This window comes from Tenrec ecaudatus, chromosome 13 (assembly GCF_050624435.1).
Source record: "Tenrec ecaudatus isolate mTenEca1 chromosome 13, mTenEca1.hap1, whole genome shotgun sequence".
Classification (NCBI taxonomy): domain Eukaryota; kingdom Metazoa; phylum Chordata; class Mammalia; order Afrosoricida; family Tenrecidae; genus Tenrec; species Tenrec ecaudatus.
The window spans coordinates 12,743,936-12,770,142 of NC_134542.1; the positions used below are offsets into that span (position 1 = coordinate 12,743,936).

A 26,207-nucleotide genomic window follows, 5' to 3' on the forward strand; every position below is an offset into this window, starting at 1 on the left:
CTATGGAATTCATACATTACTCTATTTTAACAAGAAAAAAAGACAAAGTGAGTGGCTTAGGAGTATCAATTAACATCAATTAACATTAATTATCCAAGGAGCACCATTATCATTTCAACATAAAAGATATTGAGCATGTATTTTTCTGTACAGAATGTCAAAGTGATCCCCTTACAGAAGGGTCTCGGGGAGGAGACGAGCCAGTCAGGGTGCGATCTAGCAACGATGAAACATACAAATGTATGTATGGATTGTGATAAGAGTTGTATGATGAATTATAATAAATTAAATCATATACCCCAGGAATATATGTTAAAGTCCTAATCATAGGTACCTGTGCATGTGACCTTGTTTGGAAATTGGGTCTTTGAAGATGTCATCAATTAAGTCAATAGGAAGTAGGCTGTATCCTAAGCCTATTTGAGCGGTGCCCCTCATGAAAGATAAGAGGCACAGACACAGATGGACACACAGTGTGAAAACCATCATGATAAAATGCAGTTATATGCCAAAGAACCCCCTGCACTACAAGAAGATAGTTAGTTTAGTTGTCCAGTGTTGCTGTAACAGAAATATCCCCAAAAAGGATGTCTTTAACAAACAGAAATTTATTCTATCAAAACTTTGGAGGCAAGAAGTTAAAGTTTAGAGTGCCAGATTTAGAGGCAGGTTCTTTAGCCCTGTGTTGGCTCTGGGGAAGGCTCTGTCCCCTTTCGATTTCTGTGGGCGTGGCAATCCTCAGAGATCTCCAGTGTCTGGCTATGAATCTTCCCCTGGCTCTAGAAGGTTTTCAGCATGGGTCTACTAAGTCCAAAGGATGCACTCAACTCTCAGTGTTTATTTCTTGCTGGTAATCAGGCCCCCTCCCTCTCTTATTTCTTCTCGCTTCCTTTGTTATTTGTAGGGTAAAACATGAGGAAGACTACACCCCTAACATCAGGTCAGGGTTGTGACCGGACTAATGGTGTCACATCTTACCTGAATTGCCTTACAATTGATTGGCTGATCACATAATTTCACATCATGGGGGATGACACTGCCCAATCACATCATTGCCTAACTGCCAAACCATTGAGAATTATTGCCCAGCTAATTTGACAAAACATTTTAGGGGATAAGATTTGATTCAGAACACCAGAGAAATTAAAAAAAAAAGATTTTTCTCAAAAGCTTTCACAGGGAATATGCTGCTATCACCCTGAATCTAAGACAAGTACTGTAGAAATCAGAAGATGGTTCCCAACGTTTTAAGAAGGAAACATGCCACCTACTCTGGTCTCGAGTGATGGTAAGGATACAGCCAAATATGTGAAATGATTTCATTTCAATCATTTTCTCCTCATTAAAGCTATCCTATCACAGTTTTTCCTCTAGCAGCCTTTCAGGATAAGATAAAACTAAATGCTTATATTTACACATTCCATATTTGAGCATGTACCTCTTTGCGTCCACCTGTCAAGGTATTTACCTGAAGATATCATAGTAACCTCTATTTTCTGCGTTAGCTTCTCAAGAGATACTCTAAGAATTTGGATTTTTCATATTTAATTTTAATCGCTCTTAGGATATGTTATATGGCACGGACTATTGTATTTACCTCTTTCTGTCTACCCTTTGGGTTAGCCTAACAAGAGTCAAAGCCTCCGGTTTCCATTTGGAGATTGCAACGAAGCGCACTAAGGATGCTGCACTGAGCGGTGTACCTGCAGCTACCAGAGCTGGACCTAACTTACTGGTTCCCACGGACCCGCCAGCGCAAGGCTCGCAGGGTCTTGGCTGCCACACTTACTCTCTGTGGGCTCTTTAGAACGTCGGCCGCTGGAAGACTTCCTCAGCAGGCTTCGTCCTGAGGTAAAGAGGCTGGTAAGTTCTTCCAAAGGACTCGTGGGCGTTCTGGACCGGGAGCCACTCTGGGCAGAGCCGTAGGTGTTCACGGACGCATTGACCATCCTGGCCCCATCTTGCGACACTGGTCGGGGGGTCGAGTGAGGCACTGATGGCGCGCTCCTGGAAAGGCTGCCGGAGTGCACAGCGTCGTAGGGGGGAGGCCTCTTGAGGCTTAAGGGGGTTAGGGACCGCCCCATGCTCACAGGGGAGGGCGAGGCCGAGTGACTTTTCGGGTAGCCATGGGGACTCTGCGCTCGGTACAACGTGGAGGGGTGAGGAGGGGACGAGGAGAGCACACAAGTCGCAGCCGCAGCTCCGAGGGTTCCGCCCTGGTCCTTCTCCAGCCTGGCATGGCCGGAGGTCTGCGATGGCAGCGAGGATGGCGATGGCCCGGCCTGCTGCTTCAGGTAAGACACGTTCTCCAACACGGGGAGCTTTGCGACCTCCAGTGGGGTGAGCGGAGACTCGTCAGAATTGGGGGAACACTGCACGGGGGCTGGCGGGAACACCAGCAGCGGGGGGCGGTGGGAGAGCAGGTTGGGGAAGGGTGGGGGGATGTCACAGAGCAGGCCCTTGGGGGTCCCTGGCACTGAGGACTTGGCGAAGTCCAAGTCAGGCACTGTGGGGGTAGCACACTGCGAAGAACAACTGTGATGGTTAAGGTCACACTTGGCGTCTGGGCCTAAGTCGTCGAAGATGGGGTACTTCATTTCCTCGTAGACGGCCTCGCTCTGGTCGTCCTCCTCACGCCGAAAGTCTCGGAGGATGTTGCCCACCATCTCGATGTACACCGGCTCCTCCTCCTCCTCCGCGTCGCCGGCGGGGCTGCCCATCTGCGACAGGGACGTGTCCCGCGTGAGGGAGGTCCTGCTGGGCACGTGCTTTTTGATGTAGGTTTCGTCAAAAGACGTGCTCAGCTGGGTGTTGGGGTTCCGCTTGGGCTTCGGAGGAGGAATCTTCTTGGAGTATTCATCACTGTGGGGTCTGGGTTTGGCCGACACTGCAAGAGGAAGACAGACAAAAAGGCAGGGGAGGGTGTTAAATGGGTGTGTGCAATAGAAAGCATGAGCACATCGTTCGCACTTGGATTTAAGACTCTGAAGTGCTCGTTTCTGGCTTAGGCTACGGATGGAAATGCCTCACCTCGCTCATGTTTAGAAAAACCTGGACACAGAAAAGCTGTCAGGCTTACCTTCAAACTGATAACAAGAAACCAGCCCTTATAAATGCAGTGAGAGCAGGATGATTTGTTTCTCTGCCTTAAGATTTCCAAATAGAAACCTGCAGGTGAACCATGTCTTTAATAATTGCAATCCCACATTACTTAAGAGCCAAAATTCATTGAGAGAGGCACTCAAGGAAAGAAAGGAAAAAATCCACAGTTGCTATTCGCCAAAATTGGTGCCAGAATCATGCCACTAGCCATGGAAATGGGACTATTACAAATGATCACTTCTGCTTGCATTTATGATAAAAAGGGTCCCAGCCTGCCAGACTTCATATCTGTCTGGTTGAGATTAATAACATCTACCTTGGTGGATCTCATGCTTCAGTGGAAATGGATGTGAAAATATTATGAAGTAGACAAGTTCATCGCCAAATCTCCAGATGCTGTTGAGTGTGGCGTGTTTGTCTGCTTTTGTTCAGAAACTCTCACAATATCCCAAATGCTGTCTTGAAATGATGGTACTAGATGCTGTCTACTGACACATCTGAATTCTCTGGAGAGTTTTAAACGATGACAAACCATGGGATGATGTGAAAGCTTAAAGAATAACTCCTGAAAACTCAGAGCAGAAGTGTCTATCAGAGGATCCCACTGTCTGCTGGAAGCCTGCTTTTCTGACAGGGCCTACATTGCTGACTTCATATGGCAGGGCGTGATAGGCTGGCAAAATGTCTACGGCTGAAATCAATTGTTCAGTCTGCACAAGAGATGCCAGGAGTGTTGTTATGATCTCATTATGTTGATGTATGACTACAGTGATTACCATTATTATGCGACAGAGCAAGTTATAGCTGCTTAGGAGAGATGGCAGCAAACAGGGAAAGCTGATGGTGTATCTCATGGACATAATCATGTGAGAAAATAACAGGCTGTCATTTGTTAGCCTAAAGGGAAGAATCTCAAAATATAAGTCAGGAAACCTAGAAATACACCCCCCCACCTCCAACCCCCAGCCTCAATATGGTAACTTACAATGATACAGGGATATGGTACTCATGCTAATGCAGTTTTTCTCAAACCCACTAAAGGAGAGGAAAGTTCTCCCAGATCTCTATGAGTGCCCTGGCCAATCAGCATGATGTCAGAGAGAAGGAACGTATCAGACAGTGCAGTGGTGGCAATGTGTCTTGAGTTTTTTAAGTGATTCCAGATTTGAACTAGTCTGATCCCTTGAGCCCATAATAATGGTTTTCCTCGTGTCCGTCCAATGTTTTTGTTTGTTTGTTTTAAATGAAGGTTCTTAATGTATTTAAACTCTCCATTCTGCCAATGCCAGGGAAAACCAGATGCCATTTTCTAGGGGCCTTTTCGTGCCAACTGTGAGCAGCCTCGAGATCGATACTATGAAGGAGAACTATGCAGACGCTCATTCTGAGGGAAAGACCCAGACCAGTCTATGGCCACGGGCCCCCTGTGACTCTTCACTTGGCTTCAATTGTCACTGGTTTAGGAAATGACCCCTTTTCATTCCCTTTTATAGTATTTAAAGGAATAATCATATTATGTACAAAACTCCTCAAAACAAACAAAACGGTAACCAGTGGACAAGGCTGGCTGACTATCAGAGGCAACTTGAAGGCGTCCAACCTTAGGTTCTTCTTGAACTCATTCTCCCATGCCCAGCTCCCAGCAAGGTACATGCTATTTGAATTCTGGCCCTTTCTCTTGATGGGGTAGTATTTGTGGGGGTGGGGTGTGTTTGGTGGAAGTGGGGGTGGGATGAGTGTTGTTAGGGGTTGATTTGGGCATATTCTGGCTTCACTCTCTTCCTCTTGTTCTATTTTTTAGCAGCTGAAACAATGCTTATACCAGCTTTACCCAGAGAAAACCCTACATCTGAGCGGGCTTTCTCTCTTACTCTTACTCTCCCTACATGGCAAAAAAAAAAAAACAAAAAAAAAAAACGTGATGCAAGCAGATCCACGTAATTCAGACAAACTTTTTTCCTTCCTCTTTCTGGTTGCCCATTATCCTGATCCACCTTACAAACGATGGTTTAAAGATTATCCTGAGAATAAAGTGTGAAAGATCATACAGAGGATCTGAATGAATAAGTGTATCCATCACTTCAAATTGGGAAGCACCTTTGCCAGACGGCATAACACTTGCTTCCTATCCAACTTCCCCTTTCTAATCACATAGATCTGTGTGGAACATCAGAGGAGGAAACACGTTTTTTCAAATGAATCGATTTATCTCCTCATTTACTGTGTGTCATTCAGTTTTACATACTACAAGTATAAACCTAAAAACCACACTCACTGCTATCAAGTTAATCTTGACTCATAGGGACCCTGTAGGTCAGGGTGGAGCTTCATCGTCAGCCTGCTGAGCATTGGAAGAGCCAAACTGCTGATCCTGCAGTTAGCAGCCCAGCACATGATCCACTGTACTGCCAGGATTCGTCTACACTAAGTATGGGGTGAATAATTCACAAAGCAGCATGAACGACCATGGAAATGTATTTCAACTATTATATATGTTAGCTTACTTGGATAAGGAAAAAATTGGAGACCTTAAATAACTTCAATCCCTAATTTATTCTAATGTAACCTCATGCTAGGGAATCATAAAGTGCAGAATAATTTCTGGTTTAAAGTCATTTCTTTAAAAAGTACTTGAAAATCATTTAGCTCTACACACATAAGTGATAAAACACTGCTAATAAAAACTGCATTGCAAATTTCAACATTTGAACAAATTCAACCATGATACAAGGATTATTTTCATGAATCTTGAATGAATTCTAAATTATTCCTAATAAGCCCAAAGATAGAAGCAATAATTCCTGTTCAGTTCCAGAACACAAATTATAAAGCTTAAAATAGTATAATGACAGTCGCATTCATAAGCAGAAAGTGACATTTTTGAAATGAGATACAAGAGCACAAAAGGTTATGTGTGACTTTCAGTCATGCTCAGATGATCTGTCTTTCACAGTGAATTCTGGAAATGTCCCTTGTCAACCTATCCTTCTGAAATATTTTTTCCTAATAAGAATGAAATAAAATGCAGTCAAACCCTGTGCTGTAGAATCTGTGGACGTTCTTGACCTAATAGGTGAGTAAAGAGACAAAGCACAGATCAATAGTACATCTGATAAATATTACTCTGGGCACAGGATCTCAGAAATTGAAGATTGCTTTTTGTTTCAATTATCCAGCCAAAACTCCCTATGCAACAGATGAAATAAAATAAATTATATATCAACTATATCCCTTTTCGTACTATCTAATTTCAATACAATCTTTAATGTCTTTAAAAACAACTCATATATTTAAGTATAAAGAGGGAAAGCATCCAAAGGGAAAAGGGTTATATAACTTATATCATTTTACATGGCATAAAGTAGCATTTAAATTCATTTTCCTACCCTGTGCTATAAGGGAGAACCTTAATTTGGTATATCTCGTTAGCAAGGTTGATTCAAATAGGTCATTCACATGCGGAGGTGGCAGTCCTCTGATGAGAATCATGTGTACCTGGATACAGGCACTGGCTGACTATGGAAGGCGAGAGACATGTTCCCCGCTTTCTACAGGTCTCTACTCACAATTACCTTCCACGACTCACCATTCCAAAGGCTTGACAAATATTGTTATTTTCACAGTCCAGAGTCCTGCAATTTCAACCACCAAAGGTTTTTTGTTATTGCTGAGTTAGGTTGTTAAGGGATGAAGCTTTCAAGGCTTTGGGTCTGTTCAGAAGAGAGCCATGACAAATACCGTATATATTGGATGGTGGGGGAAGAGAACTGGGTTATGGAGATGTTTTGTGCAGGCTAGTTGATTCAGTCTCATTAAAACCCGTGAGGAAGGAGGACCGAGTACCGCTGTCTCACTAAGGTTCCTCGGCTGTAGTCTCTATGGAAGCAGATCACTGGGTCTTTTTCACCCCAGAGCAGCTCAGTCGAGTTTGACCCTTACACACCAGTGGTCTTGGTTTGGAGTTACAGGATTTATAATACAGTTCTGGATCTAGTTACAGTGAAAATAGACAAGTGAGCAATCATATGGACCCAAACAAACTACATGCATGCTATTAGCTAAAACATATGTGCCTAAAAAGTTGAATGGGACTGAAAGAGTCATGGGAGAAACTCCCTCCAGGCTCTGCTTTTTGAAGGAGGACTGTACCCTGCAGTTAACGCTCCTGATGACAATGGGAAATGCTTGGTTTGCTGATTATACAACACCCAGTACAACAGAACAAACCCGTGCCTCCTCACAATTGTTCTTACACTTGAATGCATCTTGTCAAGGGTCTTCCTTTTTCTCTTTTTTTATCAAGCAAGTTGTCCTTTTTCCTCTTGACAATATGTCCAAAGTACCTGGAACAAAGTCTCTCCATCATTACCTCTAAGAAGCACCTCTGCCTTCATCATTTATTTTATTGTTCTCATGTAAATAGGCTTAGCAGCAATTTCGGTGTTTTTTGCCAACTCCTGTGGTCTTTTCTTTCTTTCTTGTCTTTTTAATGACCTTGTTCTTCCTTCATGCTTGATACTATTGACATTATCCCATAGCTCTTGGGGTCGTCTGCCATTGGTGTTCAATGCTGCTTTCGAGATGTACTCGAACTTCAGGTGGAATATACTCAAGGTTACATTTTGACTCTGTGTGCTTGTTTTAACCTGAACCTAACAATGAAGCAATTGATGACCAGTCGTGTCCCTGGCTTGCTTATATATGCTCATATTGAGCTTCTCCATTGTCTCTTTCCATGAAACTGAACAACCAAACTCACAGCCATTGAGTCAGTACTACACTCATAGGGACCACCCAGGGGTTTCGGAGGCTGTCGCTGTTTATGGGAGTAGAAAGTCAGTTTTGTTCCCTAGGAGCTGCTGGTGGTTTCAAACTGTTGACTATGTGGATCACAGCCCAACCAGTAACCGTATCACCATTTTATTTCTATGCAAACCATCTGGAGAATTCCACATGCATACTCACCATTTGTGTTGTTGAAAAATAATATGTGATGAAGATATCATTGGTCTTCCAAAAGTCTCTCATATGATCTCAATCTTTATTTTTATTTCCAAAGCCATAACTTCCAAATACTGTTCCTTTCTCTGTTTCCAACTTTTGTATTTCAATAGCCAGAGATACTCAATGTATCTTGATTACATGCTTGATCAACTTCAAACCAGAGATTAGTAAATTCTTTAATTTCTTCATCACCAGCTGTAGTGTTTGGGGCTTAAATTTGAATAATAGTTGTATTGACTGGCTTTCCTCGTGTGTGGATAGACATCCTATTACGTAGAACATTAGACATTTCAAGATAGATTTTGATATTTCCTTTTAGATGATGAATGTAATACAATTCCTCTTTAGTCGGTCATTCCCGCCATAGTAAATCAGCACACTAACACCTAGGCTGTAGATCTTGATGTATTCCATTTCATTTTTGAACAGTTCTAATTTTCCTACATTCATACATCGTACATTCCATTTATTAAGAGATATTCGCAGCTGTTTCTCATCAGTTAGAGTCTTCCCCCAACAGCAAATGAAGACCCCAAAAGCTTTATGCCATTCAAGTCAAAATGGTTGACTCTACTTTGAAAAGGAAACCCTTCCTCGGTCATATTTTGAGTAATTCTGACACTATATCTGGCAAGATTCTGATGCTATATTAATAGCTTGTACCTTCTTTATAGTCTTAGTAGTCCTCAACCAAACATGCTTTGTGTTTTTGTTAGGAAGATATATTTTTACTGAAAAAGCCTCTTCACATGAAAAATTACTCCCAAAGAAACTTTACTGCACCTACAGCTGATCCTATAAGGGGATGGAACTTTCAACAAGAGAGAGAAAATGAAAATTATGGTATAGTGCTTCAAAATATGTCGTTTCAACTCCTTCCCATTTTGTATACCTTCCACCTACCAACAAGTACATTCTATAGCCCTCTTCTCCAATCTGATCTGGCTATATGACTTGCTTGAACAAAGAGAATATGATGGAAATTACTTTGGAGTCCTGGCCTTAAAGAATATTTGTTGCTTCTACCTACTCAATTTTGAAAGTCAGTTGTCATGAAAGAGTTCTTAGACCAACCTTGTCTTGTGAAAAGACCATGAATACCACAAAGAAGCCCCAGGCATATGATTGACATATTTTTAGCCTAATCCAACAGCTAGATGAATACAGCCAAATGAATGAGCCAAACTATTTTTCATAGGGTAGAAGAGCTACCTATATAAATCAGTCAACTCAAAGAATAATGGGAAACAATAAAATGTTATTTTAAGATATTGAATTTGGGGATGGTTTATTACATAGCAACAGATAAAAAATGGGGAGAGAAAAATCTCAAAATTAATATCCTGTTTTGGTGGCTATCTCACAAAAGAGCTACAATCATTTTGAAAGAACTAGGGCTCAGATTGTACCCTGAGGAGAGAGAAAAGGCCTCTTCCAAAGTATAAAACTGTGAAAAGTAAGATTGCCTTCTGAGTATCTTAAAACCACTACAGGGCGATTCAGAAAAGAGGTCTACAATGTTATGGCACAAGTCCTGGTCAGAAAGAGTGGATGGAAACTAGAGCAAAGGTCGTCACATATTTAGGGACTAACCCTCCAAATGGAGCTTGTCTGCCACTGGGGATGCAAAACCAAGAGATGCACAAAATGAACCTGGGCAGATTCCCAGAAATGGTGCCCGAGGATCGGCTCCTCGGCATCTCCCTTGGCAAAGATACACCCAGCCTGTTCTATGAAACCACTCCAAATACATCCTTATGAGTTCCTACTCAACAAGAGGCTTTTTAATAATCCTAATTTCCAAATTCCTATGCCTATCTTTGTCATTATAAACCAGTGAAGTAGAATTCTGGTTTCATGCACAGATAGATGCCTCTTGAGCCTGGTGATTGGTTATGGCATCATAGTTACTCTGGACATCTAGGCTTATGGGGTTTCAGAGCATATGGATTGAAGGCTATCCTTGTACTAGGTAAAAGTCAGCACAGTAACATCATTTTGTGGAAGTCAATTATCCCCACACATGCACAGTCCTCCATTCACAGGTTCTACTACAAATTTCTAGCTTGATTTTCCCATCCCAAGGTCCTCTCTTCTTTCATATCATTCCCTTTCAGCTCTAGTCATGGGCTGCCCTTTTAAGTATAGACCATCTTCAAAGAACAAAGGTGGTGGTTGTGCCTAAGATATTCTGTCGGCGACACTACTGCTGTCTTTCCAATGAGAAGTTCAGAAGCAGAGGGAAGATAATGGGAGGCAATATATCCCACAGGGACAGGGCCCGTTCTGCACAGATAGTTTTTGCATGCTCAAAGATTAGGTTATATAACAGAAAGAAAGAAAGGAAACAGAACACGAGAGCAGGAAGATAACAATATTTGGTGAAAAGAGCACAATTTGCAAACAGACAGACCTGTATTCCAATGTTGTTGGGCCATGTTCTGTTAGCTCGCACATCGTTCCTTAACCTCAAAACCTCAACTCCATCTGACCGAACACCAGATTGTAGGACGAAAGAGGAAGATCAAAAGGTACAGTGGATGCATTCATTTAAAGCAGTGGTTCTCAACCTTCCTAATGCCATGGCCCTTTCATACAGTTCCTCCTGTTGTGATGACCTCCCAACCATAACATTTTCGTTGCTACTTTATAACTGTAATTTTGCTACTGTTAGGAATCTGGAGACCCCTGTGAAAGGGTCTTTTGAGCCCCCCCAACCCCCAAGGGGTCGCGACCCACAAGTTGAGAACCATTGTTTCTTTGTCATTATTTGAATTAACATGCAGAGGCACTAAAACCAGTGACTTCCATTGAGTTGATTCCAACTCACTGTGACCTCAAAGGTGTTAGAGTTGTGTTTTGTAGGGTTTCCCAGGGCTGACTACAGAAGTGTTTCACCAGGTCTTTCTTCTGAAGCTCCTCTGGAAGGACGCAAACCTTCAACCCTTTGGATTAGTGGTCAAGCATATTAACTGCTTACAGCATCCACCGATGCCTATCACATGCAATAACAGTGGCCAAAAAGGTGTGAATAAGTGAGAACTCAATGAAGGAAAAATCACCATGACCCATGTGAAGAACAGTCTGTACGAGATATTTTTTTCCTGTACAAAATAATAAAGGCCAGAAAAATAAACCGAAGAATCAAAATGCTTTCATTTTGCACTTTAGGAAAAGGTCAAAAGGGACCACGAAGGGCCCAGGGCAGGGAATTCGCCATGCACACTCAGCGACGGAAACCGTGAACACCTGGGCAAAAATAGGTCTAGGGCACAGATTTGGGGTTTTATAAGTCATCTCTTGAATAAAACTTCCTCTCTTAATACAAAACTTAATATAGAAAGGCTACTTTCACGTAACGTCACAAAATACCCTGAAGAAAACCCACAGCAATGCAAACATCCCAAATTTGTTTACAACCCCCATCTTCCGGCTCACAGAAGCGATGCTAGACAAGCCTCTCACGGCAGCGCTAAACAATGACGACCACTCATCCCCCAGTCAGGGTGATTGGTACTTCCATCATAACCAAGCATTTTACCCACCACCTTTCTCTCTGAATTTTTCATAGACCCTTCTTCTCTAACCAAACCAAATGATCCCTCCACCATCCTCCCCAGATATTTTTTTCCTTCAGAATTTACTCAAATTCTTTCCCTTGACCTTGCAACGCTTTACCTAACAAAGTACCTATGCAAACACCTAAGCAAACACCTACACAAGGATCTTCTCCATCTCTCAAGACCCAATTTAAGTGTTATCACCTCCTCTCTTTTTTCTTAGCTCTCTAATTTGGGCTCTGCCTAATTTTGTTTGTTTGTTTTTCTTATGGCCGTCTACATTTTTTACCTTGCACTCTGTTATAAGCTTCCCTTTCCTCAAGACTAAGAACTTTCAATAGGCCAAGCCAACTAACCTTTTAAGCAATTCCCGACAAACTTAACAAAAGTACCGGCTACCAAATAAACAGTTGATCAATAATCACTCTAAAGCAGCAGCTCTGAACCTGTGGGTCGCAACCCCTTTGGAGGCCAAACAACTGTTTCATAAGGGTTGCCTGATTCATCACAGTAGCAAAATTAGAGTGATGAAGTAGCAATGAAAATAATTTTATGGTTGGGGTGTGGTCACCACAACATGAGGCAATGTATGAAAGGGCCACAGCATTAGGAAGGTTGAGAACCCCTGCTCTAAAGTGTTTGTCAGCTAATACACTACGGGTACGTAATGATTTAAAGCTTTCAAGTCTCTTTCCCATAGAGTCCTTCAGCTTTTCTTCCTTCCTCTCTCCATTTTCCAAAGGAAGTTTATCCCACTAGGTCCTAGAGGCCCTGCCTGTGGATTTCCAAGACTGTAATTATTTACAGATGTAGAAAGTCCCATCTTTCTCCCTCAGAGAAGCTGGTGGTTTTGAACCACTGACCATGCAAATCACAACCCAATACATAAGCACTGTACCACCAGGGATCCTTTCTCTAAAGTTTAGGAATGTTTCATGTGCAATATCAGTGGAAAACAACCTAAATAAAGCTATACAGATGCATGGCTACAGGTTTCCTAATCTAGTATTTTTTCTGCGTCGTTTTGTCTATGCATATTAATTATGCCTAACTAATGCTCAAGGCAAATAATGTTTAAGGAGTTCAAGTCACGAAAAACATTACATATATTTAAGTGTGGGGCACTGCTGAGTTATTAAACCTCTGCGTATAACTCTTCTTTCCCTTTGCCTAAATATTTTGAAGCTATCAACTAGCTATCTTCAGAAGTTCACAGTACCTATTGCTTGCTGCATTTCTACCTATAATGAAAGGAAGCTGTCATCTACGTTGATTTCCTAAGTTGAGAGAGAGAGAGAGAGAGAGAGAGAGAATGTGACAACATAAAAGAGGCCTTGGAAAACGTATGATGCTGAGCGCCCAATGGAAGCACAGTTCATTTGGATTTAACCCAGGAGGATATTATGCTAAGGAAAAGCATGCTGGGAGAAAACTCTGATTAATGATGGGAACATTTCCCCTGGTCCCTGGGGCACCCACGCTGTAGCAGCTGAGTCCCTGCAGTTGCATAGATACTGTCAACTGGGGATTATCCATTGTAAGTCTGTCCTGGTTGGGATATAAAGATTGGAACGTTTGTAATCTTTTTGGGCATCTGAGACCACAGAGGAAGCAGCATGAAATCATAGATCCATAAAAACATTTTAACCAATTCCATTGAAGTTCCGTTGATGTGGGCTAACATCTCCTCTGATGGAAATAGAACCTCAATAATGATAATAATAAACAGTGTAATAATACAAGCTACCATTTTTCTATTCGTATTAGATAATGCACTTGTGGAGAATTATTTCATTTAATCTTCAAAACATTCCAAAGTGTATTATTACTATTGGCTCCATTTTACAGGTATTGAACATTTTAGAGGAATTTAATGCTTTGCCCAAGGACCTGACATTGAATCCAGGCAGACTGACCCCAGTTACACTACAATCAAATACTACAATTGATCTTAGCCAAAAGGCCGAGAAACAATGAATCAAATAATTTATCATTATAGAGGATACCACATGTTTCTTTTACAAAAATATAATTCAGGAGTGTTTTAACTTTAAAAAAAAAGTCTTCATAGTTTTCCATGAATCAGATTAACTTGAATTCCAGTCCCAATGTGACTCAGTACTACTGAGTCAGTTATAGCTCATAGCTACCCCGTAGGACAGAGAAGAATGTCCCTGTGGCTTTCTAGTGCATTCCATCTTTATGAGCATAGAAAGCCTCATCCTTCTCCCCAGGAACAGCTGGAGTTTTCAAATTGCTGATCTTGTGGCTAGCAGCTCAACTCATAACCCACTACACCACCAGGACTCTAAGCCCAATGTATTTCTGTGCAGTGTTGGGGAAGTCAACTCTAGAGGCCTCATCAAATTCAACTGTTAAATGAATATAATAAGACCTTTTCAGAGGATATTATGAGAATTTATAAAGAGACTATATTGGAATAATTTAGCACACTCTCTAGGGCATAGGAAAGACTTAAAAAAGAATTATTATTGCTGTTAATTATTATTTGTATAAATTGAAAAATCTCTCTGACTGCCCTGGGAGATATATAATGAGACTGTATGCCTTCATATATACTTTACATTTATTTAGAAAAGAATTATACAAATCAATGGTGCCAATACCAAAAAATTTATGACTTCTGGGAAATTGTAAAATGAGTGACTACCTGAATAAATATAGATTGTATGTATATTGAACAATGAAATTTACATTTCAGTATACCATGTATACCCATGTTAAAAAAACAACAACACAAGGACTCTTCCCTTTTAAAGAACAATGTCGGCATTGGAATGTCCTAGATTTCACTATTCCAATGTTGGCATTCTGAGTTTCTTATCAGCTTAATACTTAAAAAATGTGATGAGTTTCCTTGGGGAATTTAACTTGAAAAATTAATTTAAAATAAAGCAGAAAGTGAAGGACTGAAACCACAGGTGATTTTATATACATATGGCAGTACAGAAAATGCACCAAACTTCTTATTCAAACTCCCTAATTTCCAAACCATAGCTATAAACCTCAAATGTTGGAAAAACATTTTGGGAGTTAATCTCTGTACATCTCAAAGAGAGAAAATCTGAGATTAAATTTTAAATGAAAAAGTGAATGCTTCCAAAAGGTGAAACCATTCATCTTGGGGACTTCTGAAGATTATAATTCCATACACCTAGATTTTTATAAATATCTGTGAAATTAAGTTGAGGATATTAAAAGTATGTCATCATACCTGTGAAAGAGTGTGTCTTCCAGTTTTGCAGAGAAGGACTGGGAAAGGGTAAGTGTTTCTTTTGATTGTGCAAAAGTTTTGCTTAGCACCAATGACCTAATCATTCTTCCTTGTCTTAGGTCTTGCATGTAAGTTCAGTATACTTTGTTCTAAACTCATGTGAAGAAAACAGCCCCATATAATCCAGAATGTCCTGATCTGGGCCAAACCTTCACTGCCCACAGGAACCAGACACTGATGGCTTGGTTATCTATTCTTGGAGATCACTGAAAACCCAACACAGAATCCAAAAGCAATATTGTACAGTGAAAAGGGTAAGGCTTGACTTTAAACCTAATACCTCAAGTCAACTTTGTTTAATTTAATCTACAGTAATTTCAGAGAAAATCACAATTTCACAGACCAGGTACTGAACACATAGCCCAATATCGGGCTGCACCCAAGCAACATGATAAGGAGTGAGACCTTGAATGAAGCCAGGGGACTGCTTGAGAATCCATGGTGTCATAGTGGGCTGTTGCACATTGGAATGTTAACTTCAAGGCCAGCAGTTTGAACCCACCGATCACTGTGCAGCATAAAGAGGAGGCTAGCTGCTCTTATAAAATGGTCTAGTCTCCGAAATACTCATGGTAGTGGGCCATGGTCGACTTTCCTTATTTGAGTAGCTATGATGGCTGTAGCTGATATTACACATTTTTTAGTTTTAGTTCGCGTTCCTTTATGATAAAAACCATTACCCCCCAAAAAACAAAACCCATTTCCATAACCTTGTAGCAACCCTATGTAGGGTTTCCAGGAATCTTAATCTTTATGGAAACAGTCTCAGATTCTCCAAAGGAGAGGCTAGTGGGTTTGAACCACTGACCTCACAGACCTTGAAGCCTAGTCTACAGGCATCAAGATAATATGAATCACAAACCACACACATTAGAAAGGAGAAGGGCATGGTAGGCGGTTTAAATCTCAGTTTATTGTCCTCATCTTGTTTCTTATGATTTTCCCCTAACTCCTTAGTTTCATGTACTTTGGATATCTTAACAGAAGAGGTCAGTCATGCTCAGTAAAGTGGAGAGTTAGAAAAAAAGAGGAAGACCCTCAGGGCTTTGAATTGCCACAAAGGCTGCAACAATTGGTTCAAATAGCAGTAATAGAGGAATGGCACAGGGCTGTGCAGTGTTTCATTCTATTTTGTACGGACTCTATGAGTTGGAATTGACTCATCAGCAGGTCAAAAGCAAGGAGCAACTTATTAAGAAGCTCCATTGGCTCTGTTGGGCAAGAATTGGACTAGTAACCACAAGGTCATCAGTTCAAACCTATCAGCTTGTTCTAGGGAGAAAGATGAGGCTATTTGCTCCCATGGAAACCCACATGAATAAGAATAGACCTAATTAATGGTAGTGGGCTTAACTCCTGCCTGAACATTAACTCATGATCAGGTTGGAAACTTAACCTAAAAGTTACACTTCAACTCATGAATATTTTGAGAAATAATAATAAACATTTAGAGAAATTGCTCTGATTTAAACACAAATTATGATTTCAAATTCCGTTTTGCATTTGCTTCTGTACATCTTTGTATATATAGATGCACGTATACATGTGTATAGAAAACCCAGTGAAATAAAGCTGCTAACTGAAATGTTAGTGGCTTAAACCTCTCCAACAGCCCCATGAGAGAAAACCTAGCAATATGCTTCCATACAGATTAAAACTAGGAAAAATTGATCAGGCAATTTTATTCTCACTAATGGGTTGATATGAGTTGAAATCAACTCTAGGACACTCCACAACAGCCACAAATCTGTGTGTATGTGTGTATATTAATACGTGTTAATAAATATATAATCTATATGAATTCAAATGCATGCATACCAAGAATCTTGGTGGTGCAGTGCCTGAAGTGTGCTCTGCTATTCAGTCAAAACTTGTAAGTTCAAGTTCAGCAACAGCTCTACAGGAGAAGGATGTGGCCATTTGCTTCCATAAATATTCCACCCTTGGACGCCCCACAGTGCTTGTTGTTGTTTCTATATGCACCCAGGAATACCCCATCAGGTGATCATGAAATGGTTAGTATTCCTGATCAGGTCTTTTGGGAGAAAGATGAGGCTGCAATGAACTAACTCTGACCGTGAAATGAAGCAGTGCCTCACACCTGCTCAAAGCTTGGCAATGATTTCTCGTAATTATTTGGATAAGCAAGTTTCTGGGTTAACAGGTCCCCTTTCGGTGATTCCAAAAGAAGGAGTGCTTGCTCAATATGGGTTCTCCAGCATAATCTCCCTGCACTTCAAATGCTCTTTCTCTACTCAACATCATCCTTCTGGCTCCTACATAACCTGTAGGTCTCAGTTAATCCCCCCCCCTTATGTACTTCTTCCTAGGAAATTCAATCCCCAAATAATCTCCCCTCACATTTTTTCCTGGAATCCCTGGTGGCATAGTGGTTATGAGTTGGGCTCCAATCCTCTACGTCCTCAGATTGAAACCACGAGCCACTCAGCTACAGAAAATGGTGCTTTTTTTTACTCCCATAGGCAGTTCCAGTCTCCTAAAACCACATGGGCAGTTCTAGCTTGTCCTATAGGGTAGCTATGAGTTGTCACCACTTGCTGACAGCAAGGACATTTTGATATTTTTTAGCTCAATTTCTAGGTGTTAATTCACTTGTGTGATTGCTTTCTACCTATTCTTCTCCTTCTCTAGACAAACAGATCATGTCTGGAGCTCCACGCCTAACGCGGGGTCTCTTCTAGAATAAATCAATGACAGAATAAATCAATGCATAGATTAACTTTTTTTCCAAAATTACAAATAATGCATACTTTCCCAATATCCATTCATTCTAAACACGCTCTTTTCAGAAGTAGTTTACAGTTAAATAGATAAGCAGGAAGACCTGGCCTCAGCATCAGACACCTGACTTGAGACTCATATTTTAAGGTCTCATAGCTTCTATGGGCCCCTCGTGGCTCATGGGAGAAAGAGGTGGCAGTCTGCTTCTGTATTCTGTTCTCTCTTCTCTGTAGTGTAGAATCACTATGATTCAGAATCAACCCAATGCTAACAAGCAATAGCAATATGATCCCAGTTGCCTGCCAATTTGCGGGGTGACTTTTGGTTGCTATGATCCTGGAAGTGAGCACCTCAGTATTTCGAATATCACCCTTTATGGCTAGATTGCAGGGAGCTTGCCAACCCAAGACAGACTAAGAAGATAGGCCTGGTGATCCAGTTCTGAAAACTAGTCAACAAGAACCCTAGACTCACAACGTGAGATTATCCAATACAGACCTGGAGGATGAGCTCTGATATTTCAATCTGTTATGATGAACTCAAACACACCAATGATCACGAAGATGCTACAGGACCAGCCGCTATTGCTTGTGCTTGGAATGGACTGGACAGGCAACTTAGCACAGCAACAATAGTAGTATGAAAGTCTATTAAATTGTGTCCCCGTTAAAATAGAAACACGCCATCCGAGCAAACCTGAGCAAAGCAGATAGTTTCAGTGTAGAAAAAGCAAGTACAAAGGAAGGTGACTTTGGAAATGTAAAGTGTAGGAAGCTTCAAGGTGACAGAGTTAGCAGGAACAAGGCATGGGTTGGTACTCTCCATTGGACCAGCAGGTACACAAAGTACAGAACAAGATTTAAACTAATTGAAAACAGGGCTGCCCCTTCCTTTTTTTGACTCTGAGTGTTCTCAAAGCACATGTACCCTGTGATGCTTTTCAGAAGGAACCAAGCCCTGAAGACAATCTCTTCTCCGCCAACAGGAATCATCGGTGTTGCCTTAGCAATGAGGATCGTCTGTCATCAAACCCATGCCCTCAATTTCTCTGAAAATCATTGCTAGGTACACGGTGGGGTATCTGCCCAGATAAAGAGAGTGTTCCGGTGGGGAACCCCAGCAAGCTGCTGGAAATAGTCATGGAACCTCCTGACTGTCAAAGATAATTGAGACATGGCTGCCATCTGGCCAATGTCCTGGAGTGAACAGGAAGCCACAGGGCCCAGAATTCTAGCATTTGTTTCCCCCTCTTCATTTCAGTGAACAGATTCCAATGGGAAGAACTGTTTTTCCTCATTTATGTATCATTTGTCATCCACCCACACAGAACAAGAACAGAAACTGTTTTTTTCTCCCCAGTGAATTTACCATTTAAAGGGGGAAACAAAACACATATAATTTCTAACTATTTACCAGCAAGAGCGACTCACAACAGACAAAACAAGCGAGGGAAGCACCAGCGAATCTAAATTGCTGCTCCCACTTGCTCACCTCCAACCCCTCCACCCAGATGTCTAGGGAGCTTTAATAACAGCCTAAATCTTTTGTCAGTTCCACTCAGGTCCAGAACTTTCCAAAAAACAGGAAGAAGGGCCTTCATGAAGCAATAGATAAGGTCTGGCTTAGGACAGACATCTCCTCTTAGAACTCCATCAAGAGTTAGATCTGAGCCCTCTCTTTCTCCCTCAACCACTTGGTAAGTGTTCATGATTACTGCCTTTTATTATCAGTATCTTTGTAAATTTGAACTTTTACCATCTGCTAGTGAACATTTCAGAATAATAACACTAGATTACAGGCTGCAATTTATGTGGTTCAGAATGCTAGATATAAGATGTACCAAAAAAAAAAAACCCCAACAACACAAACCTAACAAAATACGGCTGTAAATATGGTTCATCGTTACTAAAATATGGTCTTTAAGTCGAGAATTAGCTATATTTCTTTGGCATCATAAAATACACAGAGTAAATTTGTCAAGTGCCCTACCTGTACCAAATTGGACCTGGATTGAGGGAAACAAATGAAGAGATGTGGCCAGAATTCCAGGACTGAAATCCACTGGGGTGTGAGGAGCAGACGACTTAATATTGAGTTTAAAACTAATATAATCTATGAAATAATGGATCTTTGGGGGCCTTCAAAACATTCACAGAAAAAATGGAATTAAAAAATAATGGAATTTGTCCTTAACTTTTTGAAGCCCCCTTCTGAAAACAGCCTCCTAAAATTGCATTTGTTTGTTTAGGAATATATATTGTTTCTATTGATGATTATATATTAGTTATTTTAGGTATATTTTAAATTTAGACATCAATATATCAAGTAATATATATTATATATGTGTGTGTGTATGTGTATGCATGTGTGTACTCATCTGATACTCCTGCTGGAGTCCCAGTCAATGTGCTTGATGGCTAAACAAAAGGGCGAGGGTTCAAATCCAGCCAGAGGCTCTCAGAAGAATAGCCTGCTGATCCACTTCCAAAAATCACCCATTGAACACTCTAAGGAGCACAGCGCTACTCTGACGCACAGGGATCACCGTGAGTCCAAGTCACGTCTTCACTTCTACTTCACCACTCATAGCATGATCGCTATAAAGTGAAGTTACCGCTATGCTTATTTGCACCCTCCCCCGGAATACTCACTTCTTGATAATCTTGTCTGATTTTGTTCCCCTTTTGTATCTCGTTTGCCTGCCTAAATGCTAGACAAGACAGATGGACACAGCACCTTCAACAATGGCTTCAAGCGTAGCAGTCCGTGGTAAGACAGCACAGGAGTTGGCAGTGTTTTGTGCTGTTGTCCACAGAGAAGTACAGTTGGTATGAGTCAGCACCACAGCAATAGTGCCTGACAAAAACAGTTAGTTGCGTTGAATGTTGTTGTCACGTACTGTCAAGCCCAATTCAACTTAAAGCAACCCTATGAGTCAGTCTCACTGCCCCAAGCCTGTCATCTTTATGGAAGTAGATTGCCACATCTTTCTATAACTAATCAAACAACTTTTCAAAAAATGTATTCCACTTCTGTTCATCCACATCTTATTTTTCTTCACAGAATTCATTACTAATTGGTGACATTTCATTTATTTATATTTATTGCCTCTTACCTGCCTCCACCAACTGAACTTTGATAGTAAAGTTTTGGTGCCAATTTGACTAGGCCAGGATGCTCAGTGGTTTGGCAGGTACGATGTATAAGATGTAGTCATGCTCCCGTGATGACATGTCCTCAGGGTATTAGCCTGCTTCTAATATAAGTGGATGCTGTGGAAAAGCTTGCTTGCTTTTTACTAGGTATGAATCCTGTATCTAGCTTGTCATTTGACCTCTGGTTCATTCAACTTGATCCATTGGCCTGCTGGTCCTTGGAGTGATTAGCAGTCTGTCATATGATCAGTTCATCTTGGATTCATGTGTCCTTGGAACCAGAAGTCTCCCGCCTGACATCTGACTCACATACTTGAAATTTGCCTATTTTTACAACTGGGAGAGCCATTTCCTTGCCTAAGATATATCTGTAGCCATAACCATATCTTATACATACATTTCATTGGTTTTACTTATTTAGAAAAGCCATCCTAAGACATGCACCCTAAGCTCCATGATTGGAAAAACTTCTTCTTTCTTGTTGTGGCTAGGTGTCATCAAGTTGGTTAAACCTGTCAGCCACCCCAGGTACCACCGAACAAACACTGCCCTGTCCTGCACCATACTCACTAGTGTTCTGTGTGTAAGCCCATGATTGCAGCCCTGTGACAACCCATCCTCCTTTTCACTGTCTCTCTACTTTACCAAGCACAGTGTCCTTCTCTAGGAACTGGCCTCTCCTGACAACATGTCCAAAGTACATGAGAAGAAGTCTCACCATCCTTGCCTCTAAGGAGAAGCATTCTGGCTGTACTTCTTCCAAGACCAATTAGTTTTTTCTTTTGGTGCTTTCAATATTCTTCGCCAGCATCATAATTCTAAAGCATCAATTCATCTTTGCCTTTTTTTATGTCATGTCCAACTTTCACACGCATATGAGACAATGGGTAATGCCATGGCTTGGGTCATGAAGAGTCCCAGACTGCACAAACAGTTAAAAGTTGAGTTAATGTCTAAGAGGTTGGCAGTTTTAACCACCCAGGGGCACTTGTAAAAGAAACCCTGGCAATCTGCTTCCTAAAGATCACCAAATTGAAAACCCTAAGGGGTGGCCTTTCTCCTCTGTCGTACATGGGGTTGCCATAACTTGCAATCAACTCAACAGCTACCATTTGTTTTAACACTCCAAGGCTTCCCTAGTCTCTGTTACCTCATACTTACTCAAAAAATATTTGTCAGTTTAATAAATAGACAAGAAGCAACAAAGAAAATTATGTGTGTGTGCGCGGGGGTGTATTTTCTTTGCTGTATGCATCTCAGCAGACTCTGATTTCTATAGTAAATCAGTGTATAGATGCTAGGGTGAAAACTGGGAGCAATTTTAAAATAACAATCAGAAGGGAAATTAGAATGGATTTGAAAAACGCAACTTGATTCAAACCATTATTCCTGCCTCTTTGTCCACAAGCAACAAAAGCTCTACAGGTGTACTGGGTCACATTACAAGTGCAGAATGCTGCTCACATAACAAATCTTAACAGCCAGTACAGTCATAACAGCCAGTTTTTGCTAGGTCCATGAAGTTTCTGTTTTAACTGAAAAATGACATCCCTTAAAAATAATGGTCCTTCATCTAGATGCATATACCATATTTTTTCGGTAGAAGAGATGCCACTCAATTACCCAGAGCTTTTTAAAACTTAACTCTGAGTATGACTTAGTTAAGGAGGTCCATACTGGTAAGGTGGGCCATTTGACATTGTGCATCAAATTCCCTTCATCTGGAAGATTGTGCTTGATGACATGACTCCCAGGAGAATATTCACTCAAGTAAGAAAAACTACATTGAGTTTAAATAGATGCATGCAAATCTCTATATCCCAGTGGCTCGGCTCTTGACATAAGTTAACAAAGTGTAATATACCCAACAAAAGCATTGTGTGCACCAATTGTGAGCACTAAGTAATAATGCACTCTGGCAAGTGCCAAAGAAAATGCTTCTGATTCACAAAATCAGATTTTTGTAAAATGTGACTTTGAGAGTCAGGAGCTCTGGTGGCTTACTCTTATAAGTTGGGAGACTTATCAGAAGGTCAAGAGTTAGAAGTCACCAGTCACTCTGAAAGATAAGGCTTTCTACTCCCGTGAAGAGTTCGTCTTAGCAACCCACAGGGGCCACTTTATTCTGTCCTGTGGGGTCCCTGTCAATCGGCATCTACTCGATGGCAGGGAGTTTGGAGTTTTCTATGGATATGAGGGGACTTCAAAAAGTCCATGGAAAAAATTACATTATCTTCTCATTTTATGATGCAAAAAGTATTTGAAGTGCCCTCTGCATTACTGTGTGTTGTTATGAGGTGTTGCCATTAGATTCTGCCTGCTAGACACCCTATGTCCAGTGGAACAAGACACTACCCAGACCTGCTCCATCCTCCCAATTGTTGTTGTGTTTGAACCCATGGTGAGGCCACTGTGACACTCCATCTCCTCTTTTTTTTTCCCACTGACTCTATGTCCTTTCCCAAGGTCTGATCCTTCCTAAACTTAGGTCTGAAGGAAGAAGTCTCTCCATGATCCTGTTTCAAAAGCCCTCCAGCTCCCCTTGCAAGACCGAGTTGTTTGTTGTTTTACCAGTTCATGGTGTTTTCAATATTCTTCCTCAAGACTGTAATTCAAATGCATCCACTACCTTGCGGTCTTCCTTATTCATTGCCCAGCCTTTGCATGCACAAGGCAATTGACAATCTCATGGATTGGGTTAGGCACTCTGTAGTCCTCAAAGTACCACATCTGCTGTTTAACACTTCAAAGACATCTTGTGTAGCAGATTGCCCAATGTTCTGCTGCTATTCAGAAATTTTTCAGTGACTCGTCTCTCAGAAGTGGACTGCCTCTTCCTTCTTAGTAGTCTGTAATCTCTGCTGAGATCTGTTCCCTGGGGTGACCATGACGGTATTGGAAATATCTGTACCATCTCTTCCAGTATCATAGTAACCTGCAAGCTACCATAGGATGACAAAGACATTTGTATTTAAATAAATGGATTTTTAGTGTATATATATATATATATATATATAACAGTATTTCATGTTGGTGTGAAAGCTTACACAATAGTTTAAGTTCTCATTCGTGGTTTTCTACAAATGTTGTTCAGTGACATTGGTTACACTCTTTGAAATGTGTAACTATGCTGATTATTTCTTTTCTGGTTGTTCCCATTTTCATTAATCTATTACCCTCTCTCCCCTATCAGTCGCATCTTTGTTGAAAGTAATTGTTGACTATTTGATCTCCTTTTATTTTTTTAATGGAGCACAGTATTTAAGGTTGTTCTTCAGGATAGTTTCAGCCAACTTGCCAATGAGTTACAATGTGACCTCAGAGATATATTTTACTTCAATGTCTAGAGCAGGGATCAGCAAACTGTTAAGATGGGAGAGTCAATCCTGTCCCTCACAACCATTTAAAATTTGTTTGACAGTCATAAATATAGTTCAGATCCTTTAAATGACACTGATCATTTCATCTTTTTTCATTTCAGAGCCACATGTACATACTGAAAGAGCCACATATGGTTCATGAGCTAGATTGCCAGCCCCTGGTCTAGAGAGTTCATCAGTTCCAAGCAGTCCAGTAGGTCTAGGTTCCGAGTATGTATGCATGTGTTCATTCATCTATTCGTGAATCTATATAGTTCTGACTCAAAGTCACCGTACATACAACAAACACAATACTTCCTGGTTCTGTGCCATCATCTTCATTGTTATATTTGAGCCCATTCTTCTAGACATGGTGTCAATCCATCTCCTCTGGCAATTCCTCTCTTTCGCTGCCTTTCTAATTTGCCATGCATGATGCCCTTTATCAGAGAATGCCCTCACTTGATAACAGGTCCACAGTAAGAGAGATGAAGTCTTGCTGTACTTGCCCCTTAGGAGTGTACTGGCTGTATTTCTTCTAACAAGATATTTTTTGTTCTTCTATTGATTCAGGGCACTTTCCATATCCTTCATCAGTGCTGTAATTCAAATGCTTTGGTTCTTCTTCTGTCTTCTTTATTCATAGTCTAACTTTCATATACGTATGAAGGGATTGAAAATACCACGGCTTCGATCAGGGACGCTTACCACATTATCTTTGAAACTTCAATATTTTAAAGAGGTCTTGGGAAACAGATTTTCCCAACGCAATACATTGTTTGATTTCTTAACTGTTGCTTCCATGTGTGTTAGTAATGGCACCGAGAAAGATGAAATTCTTGACCATGTCAATGTTTTCTGCATTCATAATGATGTTATCTCTTGGTTTAGATGAAACGATTTTGGTTCCTCTACACCCAGTTGTTGACATACTGGAAGTTCTGTCCTTGATCTTCATTAGCAAGTGTTCTAGTCTTCACTTTCAGCAAACACAGTTTTGTTATCTGCTTTTCTCCAATCCTAATACTTTGGTTTTCTTTTTTTTTTTTATATAGCCAAACTGTATGCAGAGTAAATAATATGGCAAAAGGATATAATCCCATTGCACACCTTTCCTGATTTCAAATCATGCAGTATTATCTTGTTCTTTGTGAAAGACAGTCTCTTGGTCCATGTAAAGATTCTACATGGGCACAATGAAAGGTTCTGGAATTCTATCTTCTCAGTATATTCCATATATTTTTTATGATCTACACAGCCAAATAATTTGTATAGTCACTAAAAAACAAGTAAACATATCTTTGATCTTCTCTGCTTTCAATCAAGATCTATGTGACATCAGCCGTGATATCTCACATTCCACATCTTCTTCTGACTCCAGTTTGAATTTCTGGCAGCTCCCTGTTGATGTACTGCTACAACCATTGATTAATGATCTTCAGAAAAATTTGACTTGCATGTGATAGTAATAATGCTGTTGGATAAATTATGCATTCGGTTGCGTCCCTTTTCTTTGGAATGGGTACAGATATGGATCTTTTTGGAGTTGGTTGGCCAAGTAACTGTCTTCCAATTTTCTTGGCATAGACAAATGAGTGCTTTCCGTGCTACATCAATTTGTTGAAGCATTTCCAGTAGAGGAGCTCATTGTTTCTGTAGATGCTTGCTTTGAATCTTTAGTCTTTTGTTTCATTTCTTTTGCTCTGCATGAGTAGAAACTAGTAGTTGCATCTGATCTGAAGTGGTCACTCACAACATTTAAGGTCTGGATACCACTCACAAGACTAGTATACAGAACACAATTTTATAAACCATCTTATGCCAATTGACCAAACTGTTTTAAGAGACTATATTCCTAATCTTTGAAATTCAGAAATCCTTACAGGTATTTGATTACCTGTAAGATAACTAAAAGGAATTCATAACTCTCCCCCATGTGCATACAGCCAGCCACATAGATGCATATCTATAGGCAGGACAGAAATTACTG

At 40.7% G+C, this 26,207-nt stretch overlaps 1 protein-coding gene across 1 annotated transcript in view; it reads right to left on the minus strand.

Moving 5' to 3' along the window:
* NYAP2 (neuronal tyrosine-phosphorylated phosphoinositide-3-kinase adaptor 2) overlaps positions 1–26,207 on the minus strand; it is a 292,811-nt gene that overhangs the window by 122,592 nt on the left and 144,012 nt on the right. Inside the window, exon 3 of the mRNA XM_075528843.1 lies at positions 1,790–2,887. Within this exon, the coding sequence (XP_075384958.1) occupies positions 1,790–2,887 (1,098 nt within the window). The remainder of the gene's footprint in view (positions 1–1,789; positions 2,888–26,207) is intronic.